This window comes from Plectropomus leopardus, chromosome 17 (assembly GCF_008729295.1).
Source record: "Plectropomus leopardus isolate mb chromosome 17, YSFRI_Pleo_2.0, whole genome shotgun sequence".
In the NCBI taxonomy this organism is placed as follows: Eukaryota; Metazoa; Chordata; class Actinopteri; order Perciformes; family Serranidae; genus Plectropomus; species Plectropomus leopardus.
In genome coordinates, this window is record NC_056479.1 from 9604325 (window position 1) to 9612524 (window position 8200).

Here is an 8200-nt window from a genome sequence, read left to right on the forward strand (position 1 = left end):
ATTTAAATTTGTACTGTAGTATTTTTAGAGTGTGGTATTAGTACTTCCATAAATTATCTGAATACTCATGGTTTACACCACTGCCTATTTAGGACAGTGGAAATACAGTATATTTACTATTTGCACACACTGTACAACACTATATTTAAGATGCTTTCTTTACATCAAGTTAGTTATTTATCTTTGACTATATTTTAAACAAAGGCTGAAGAAGTCTTCACATCTTTTGCCTAAGATAGAGTAACAATATCACATTGTAAAAGTTATAAGCACGAGTCTCGCACCACCTAAAATACCCATATCAGTAAAATGTACTGAAGTACTCCATATGCAGGCACAGTGGCCCTGGTCATTGTTATATTAACACTTTTAAGTTTTTATGCAAGCACTTTTTTTTGCTTAAATTAGTGTTAAAACAATAGTATCAATCAACCAGTACAATACAGATAAATTAATAGTAAATAAAAACAATAATAATAATAATAATAATAATAATAAAGAGGAATTAAAGTTATATATATTTGGGTTTTTCTTTTGTTTGTTGTTTTACAGAAATTCCATCTGAAAGTGTTTGAAGGTGACAAAATAAGTGTTAGTTTTTTTTAAAAAAAGGAGAAAAAAAGCAACTTGTCTAAAATAAATCTAGTCTCCAAAGAGGCACCATGCTGTTAAAACTGTCCATACAACATGAAGTCACTGGAGCGTCCCGTCGTTACACAGCAGCAGGTAGTCCCTCACAGAGCTGGGAATGTCCAGTTCACTGATGGCCTGGAAACATTGTGCTCCGAGGCGCCGGCGTAAAGCACATCGACAGAGATGCTGCAGAGAGCGAGGCTGACCGCTCCGCTGACGCACCAACTCAAAGAAAGACCGGTGCTCCTGAAGCAGCGAAGGGACAAACAAAAACACTTTAGAGCACTGGGTGAAAAACAAAAAGGAGAGAAGAGGTGACTTAAACACTGCAGAGAGCTCACCTCATATATCTCAGTGGACAGAGCGTCCATCCACTCACAGGGAGGGATGGATATGTACGAGTTCAGCATCACCTCCAGAGTGGCAGGAGAGAGGACGCACAGCTTCAACATCTGAAGAGGAAAGACAAATTCATACTATCAGACTCCAGATTTTCTTGAGCTAAACTGTTCAGTCAAATTACGTTAGAAGAGGAAATATTTTAGGAAGTCTTTGCACTTGAATTTCAAGTCAAGATGGTCCTGAGTCAAGTCCCAAGTTTAAACTGACAAGTTTAAAGTCAAGTCTCCAGTCCTAAACTTTGAATTTTAAGTCCTTAACAAGTCATAGGCTAAAGTACTCTTCTCCAAATGTAAAGCCATTTTAAAAAAAGAGTAATATGTCTAAAAAAAAAAGGATCGTGAATGCCTTTTTAAAATTTGTATTTATTTGTTGCAGCATGTTTGTTAATGTTAGCTAACTCTAAGCTCGCTAACTTGTTCAGCATCCGTTCTTTGTGCTGCTTCAGTGTCAAACAAAGCTGGAAGTTGCTGCCTCTCCATCTATAATTTCCAACCCACATTTTTTGCATACTGCAATTAATTTTTTGTTGTCCTCTGCATAGTTTTTTTTTCACGTGAATGTAACAATCATTAGTACCATTTTTTTCCAAATGCCTCCAAGTAAAGTAACGTTAGTGCTTATGGATGCTGCTGGATTGGCTCAGACAAACTGAATTTGGAAAAATAAGTGTCTACTTGCTGGAAATAGTTAGCATTAATGTAAATGTCGTTAAGTGTTTTAAGTCAAAAAGCTCAAGCCCAAGTGAAGACGCAAGTCACTGGTGTTGAAGTCTAAGTCAAGTTGCAAGTCTTTTATGTATTTATTTATTTATTGATTTTCAAGTTGAAAGTCATCCAATTACTGACTAGAGTGCTGCTTAATTCCAAGTCGTGACTCGAGGTCACACCTCTGGTTATTGGTACTGTTGTCCTTGTCGTCATTAATAGACTTCTGTAACACTTTATTATGATTTTTCAACTTTGGACTTGAACCCTTCTGGTTAAGAGCATGGATATGATAACACAATAGCCTCTTTTTTGCAGATTTTTCCCTTTTTATTTTCTGTTTATATTAGTATTCTACGGATTTTGACATGATTAGTTTTACCAGTTATTGGTGTGGTAACTATCTTATTTGTTGATTTTGGTTCCTCTTTTGATTGGTTGTTACAGCCCATAGCTTTAGTATAAAGATGTTCTTATTTCACATTGTGAATTTAAGAATTTGGGAAATTCAGCTATTTCTTTTTGTCATTTAATCACCTGTCAACTACATACGGATTAGAGCACAACAAATTTTAAGCATATCAGTGTCACATTTGGTCAGTGTGGCTGTTTCATCTAACCTTTGGTGAAACAGGCTGAGCTCCATGGTTCAGAAGTGACCGTGCAATTGCTTCTGGTTGCTGCTCTGGGTAATCTTCAACCACCTGTAAGTTTAAGCAGAAATGCGTTTATCCCACTGCATGAGCTTAAAAGGTAAAAAATAATGTTTCTACTTGATTATTCAGATTTGAAAAGTTATATATTTGCTGCTTCACATAACTAACTATCCCTGAACTCCACCCAGCCCTCATGAGCTACCTGTAACAGACAGCCCATTGGTGTGTATCCTGCGCAGTTGCTAACGTCTGCCTTGGCTCCGTGCTGAAGGAGGACGTCAACAATCCGCGGGCTGCAGTTTGCACAGGCGTTGTGCAGGGGGGTGTGCTTCTTCCTGCCAGCAGTTCTGGGGTCAGCTCCTGCACCCAGCAGCTTTTGAATCACACGTAAATAGCGGCCGGCCTCAGAAGGCCTCTCGGCACCGGAGCAGGCAGCGTTCAGAGGGGTCTCCCCCTCTTGATTTGTGGCTGCCACATCTGCTCCATGGCTGAGGAAGAGCTCCACGTGCTCCTCCAGGCCTCGGCGGGCGGCCACGTGCAGAGGTGTGACCCTCGACTCCCTCATCCTCACACTGACCTCTGCCCCTCCGTCTAGCAGCAGCTCAGCACACCTGGAATGAAAGGCACATATCTGCATCTAATAGAGATTATTGATAATTGTATATAGTAGTCGTCAGCTGCTCTGTCGCTCACTGGAGTGACTGGGCGGAGGTGCAGAGGTGAAGAGGCGCGCTGCCGTCTGCAGTCAGCAGGTCAGGATCTGCTCCATGAGAAAGCAGCAGCTGGACACAGACAGCGTGACCGCCCACACAGGCATCATGGAGGGCTGTTTTTCCTCCGGGGTCTGCGTTCACCTCGGCCCCACGAAACAGCAGCTCCTCCACGCATCCTGTGTGTCCTCTGCTGGCAGCCAGATGAAGTGCTGAAGTCTGCTTCACCTTGGAGCTCAGCGTCCACATGCCTGACAGGGGAACAGAAAGACTGTGAGAAACTGTGTGTGCCATGTGTTATTTTAGGGAAAGAGGCCTCATACCCATCTCAGGAGCCCACACCATCTCCTCATGCACTGTCTCCATCAGGGCGTTGACCATCCCAGGGTCCTTCAGCACTGCGTATACTCCTTTCATGTCTCCACACATGAAGGTGTTGTGGATGGCTGCGTCTCTGCACCGGACCTGAGCTGGAGGGGCCTGGACCTCCTGGAGTCGTTGCTGCCTGGGAGGAGGCCTGGGGGCCCGGGGCAGCGGGACCCTGGTCATGGCTCTCCTATGAGCCAACGCTCGCCGAGCATCCTCCCACTCCTGAAGCTCCTGCTCCAGCCTCAGAGAGCGCAGTGAGGTAGAAGTGAACGGAAATGATTCCTTCGACATGGCACCTTAAAGTAAGGCCACCAGAAAGCTGTAAGAAGTAAGTGAGTAACAAATCAGATTTCATACGATTTTTTTTGTAAGGTCACACGTTAAAGTGACAGTCCACCCCAAAATCAAATATAGAATATTTTCCTTCTTACCCATACTGCTGTTTATTTGTCTAGATTATTTTGCTGTGAGCTGCCGAGTGTTTGAGATATCGGCCGTAGAGATGTCTGCCCTATCTTGAATATAATGGAACTAAATGGCACTTTGCTTGTGGTGCACAAAGCAAAAAAAAAAAAAAAAAAAACTAAACAGCAATGTCTCTTTCTAGAAATCATGACCCAGTTACTCAAGACGATTCATAGACTGTGTTATGAGCAGTTTCATGTAGGAATTATTTTCCCTCTACCAAACAACACCCACCAACTGTATCACCACGCAGAAGGAAATGTGCATCTTCTGCTCGCCTTCCTCTGAGCATTGATGTGGTTTGCAGATGTATTATATTAGAAAGAAAATAGTTCCTCTATGAAACTACTCACAACAAGTTCTGTGGATCATCTTGAATAACTGGGTCATGATATCTAGAAAGAGACATTTCTGTTAAGTTTTAAAAATCATTTTTTGGCACTTTTAGTAATACAAGCCAAGTTTCATCTTGTTTCACTATACTGGAGAATAGGCTGACATCTCTATAGCTGATATCTCCAACACTTGGCAACTCTCGCCAGGACATTTAGATGTATTAATAGCACAACAGGTGGGAGGAAAAATGTGTTTCTTTGATTTTTGGTTAACTGTCCCTTTAAGTTCTCTTAAATAACAGGTTCTGGAGCTCCAAAGCACTGGACAATACTGGTCAAAGAAATGTGAACCAACAGCTTCAACTTACCCCTCACTGGAGCTGCGGAGAGTCACAGGGGTCCACGCAGAGGTCAAGTAAAACCTTTATCATTTGAAACAGTCCTGCTTCCCTTTATGCCAAATATTACAGCTCAAAATGAAATGCCCTTCCTCTATGAATACAGTCGCGAGCTTGGTGCTCAAACACAACTTCAGCACTAGTTATTAATAGACCAGAATGCAAGCTGACACTTGTATTACCCAAAAAGGCCACCAGATAGCAGTATTGATGTGGTGTTAATGCCCCAGAGTACATCAGCCAAGCCAAAGAACCCAGAAATGTCAAGATAAACTACATCCAAAACCAGGTATTGTTGCAGGTCAGATGAGGAAATACAATTGTTTGGTCAATCTTATTGTAATGTATTTCCTGTTGACATGCAAAATTTGAACATGCAGCGAAAAATCATGCAAAAGGTCTGAATGTGGCACAGTTAGTGAGGGAAAGGCAGTCTGAGGGTGGAATGCAGGAATCATTATATGACAACAACATCAGCTAATTTGTAACTGCAATATTATTCACCGCTAAGATTACTGGTGCATCATTTTTTATGATTATCTGTCCCTCAGGATTTAAAACTGGTGCAATTCTGATTAAACTATTATTTTTTCAACCCCTGGTAAACAAGCATCTGCAGAGATTGGAGCTGATGTTGCAACAAAAAAGAACTTGATGGCTGTTTTTTTCCCCAACAGGAAGTCTGAGGCCATGTGTTGTCTGCAAGTGTGGTGACCATCAAATCAGAGAAGGTTTCGGCAGTGGCCCAGTGCAAACGCCCAGAACATGTAAAGGAACTAAAATCATTCCCCGGCTATGGCATCTATTAAAGGTATCACAGGTGTGATGGGCTGCTGGGTGTCCACTCACTGTTGATGCTGATATGATTTGAGGTGGGAAAGTATTTAAGTGTATTTACTCAAGTGCTGTGCTTAAGTTCAATTTTGGGGAAATCGTACTTTACTTGAGTATTACCATTTCATTTTTATCTCGTGCTTCTACTCCACTGCATGTCAGAGAGAAATACTGAATTTTTTACTTCACTAAATTCGTTAATAATTATTTGAAAAATTCAGAATAATAATCCAAAATAAAAAATCATCTAATGAATTAAAATAACTTATTATACATAAAACTAAGCAGCAGTATATAAACTTACTAAAATGAGCTTCACCTTTGCCAACTGCAATATTAGAGGAATGTACACATTAATTAATCAATAATTATAATCCAGATATATAAAATATATGATTCTGTAATAGACCATTCTGCAAAATCCGTGCCCTTACTTACTTTAATTATATTTTGATACTCACGCTTTTGTACTTTTACTCAAGTAAAATATTGATGCCGGACCTTTACTTGGAACAAAGTCTTTCTACACTGTGGTATTGCAACTTTTTCATTAAATAAAGGATCTGGGTGCTTCTTCTACCACTTCACATCATATAAAGTGTTGTATTTTTGTTTTGTTTTTTTAGGATTTTGCTTGTGTACTTTTTCACTGTTTTAGTTTTCTTCTTAATTGACAGTCAGGTCTGCTGCTGTGATTTACAATAAATTTAATTCATCATAAGAATAAAGTAAAATTGAAACATCTTTTTATGCGATTATCTCATGTTTACATGAGGTATCTCATAATAATAATAATAATAATAATAATAATAATAATAATAATAATAATAATAATAATAAATGATGATAATTAGCTTTATTTGTATAGCACTTATCTAAACAATGTTACAAAGTGCAAAGAATATACAAAGAAATATATAAATACAATAAATAAAACAATGTTATGAGCTAGGATAAAAGTGTAAAGGACATAAACACAAAAAATTCCATTTTACAAATGTGCAAATCAGTCATTAAAATAAAAGGCTTTCCTTTAAAAATATGTTTTAAGTAATGATTTAAAAGCAGGCAGTGTGTTGGCGTGCCTAATCTCTTCGGGCAGAGAGTTCCAGAGGGTGGGGGCCCTGATGGCAAAATCCTGACCACCTTTAGTTAATAGTCTTGTCTAACGACTAATGAGGGAAGACTAGATGATCTTAGGTCGCAACCAGGAACATATGAGGTTAAGAGTTCGGATATATAGCTTGGGACTAAACCATGTTGGGCCTTAAAAGCTATTTGAAGAATATTAAAATCAATTCTAAAATGAACAGGTAGCCAGTGGAGGGAGGCGAGAATTGGAGGGATTTGTGACCTACAAGTTGTTCCAATTAAAATTCGAGCAGAAGCATTTTGCACAAGTTGAAGCCGGGCCAGTGATGTTTTGCTTAGACGTGTAAATAATACATTGCAGTAGTCAAGACGTGAGAACACAAAAGCGTGAATAATCCCAGAGTAACACATTTGGTTCCTAGTGTTAATGGTTTACTTGTCCTGAGAAAACAAAATATTGTCCTCTTGAGACAAGAAGTCTATTTTCAACCATGTGCTTAACACTGTGCAATTTCTTGAAAACTTCAGTATTTCAGGTATGATTTTTGCTTGGTATCTGTAAAAAAAAAAAAAAAAATTAGCTTAAGTTGACTTGACAGTTGGCTTAACTGCCTACTGCAGGGGTGTCCACACATTTTTGAATGGGGTCCAGATGATAAAATGTGAAAATACCTGGGGGGCAGCTGCTTCTCACAACACATGGGTTAATTCAAAAAAAGAAAAAAAAGAAACATACAAATGAGACAAATGTTTCATCTTTTAGCGGAAAAGTGTTCACTTTTCCACCTCCCCTGAAAGCGGTGGAGGTGCTGTTGACTTAACACTTCTTTGCTGTGGCTATGTCTGCTGCTTTTAAGGAAATACCAGCTGTTAGGTTAACATTTGTTCGCTTGTTTATCATCAGTATATGAAAACACATTAGTTCTGCCTGCGCACTTTCTACTTGTTGCATGTCTACAAATTGTATTATAACCTTGCTATGGTGAGATGAAAAGAAAAAAATGCAAAGTGAATTTGTTCATTAATGTAGTGGGTCATATAATATATTTTAAAGGACCAGCCAGGGCCATTAAAAATTGGTCCACTGGCCACAATTGGCCCTCTGGCTGGGCTTTGGACATACCTGACTTACTGCACATTACTGACAGACTTGTAAAACCACCCTCTTTGAAGGTACGGTGATGCATTAGTTAATATAGTATGAAATCACCTCATCTGTTTGTCAGGTAATCAGTCAATCCCCTCAATTTTGGTTTCTTTAAAACGTTTTTGGTAATGCTTGTTTTTCTTTTTGTACTGTAAATTGGTTGGTTTTTTTTTTGTGATATCTTTTTTTGCGATTCTCTTTCGATAAAATGTTTTGGCAATTTGGCGATTTTTCTTGAATTCCTTTAAAACATCATCAAACGTCATTTTTAAAGAAAACGTGCCTTCCAAACCCACACGTCTACCAAAATAAAAACTGCCAAAACTACACCATTTATCGCAGCCAGAAATTATAAAAACAGAAGCTGGATTGGATTTTCAAATATCAGGGAGGCTCAAGGAAAGAAATATTAGTAGTTTTGGGAAGGGTAAAAAAAAAAAAAGATCAGTCCCTTG

General features: G+C 39.2%; 1 protein-coding gene across 1 annotated transcript; it reads right to left on the bottom strand.

Annotated features, from left to right (window-relative positions):
• Positions 1 to 531: 531 nt before the first annotated feature.
• asb16 (ankyrin repeat and SOCS box containing 16) lies at positions 532 to 4684 on the bottom strand. Its single transcript, XM_042505785.1, has 7 exons — positions 4643 to 4684; positions 3429 to 3793; positions 3089 to 3356; positions 2598 to 3006; positions 2360 to 2443; positions 975 to 1085; positions 532 to 879 (listed from the first exon to the last, which is right to left on the bottom strand). The coding sequence occupies exons 2-7, from the start codon at positions 3763 to 3765 to the stop codon at positions 694 to 696; spliced, it is 1395 nt and encodes a 464-aa protein (XP_042361719.1). The 5' UTR covers positions 3766 to 3793; positions 4643 to 4684; the 3' UTR covers positions 532 to 693.
• Between the last annotated feature and the right edge of the window lie 3516 nt (positions 4685 to 8200).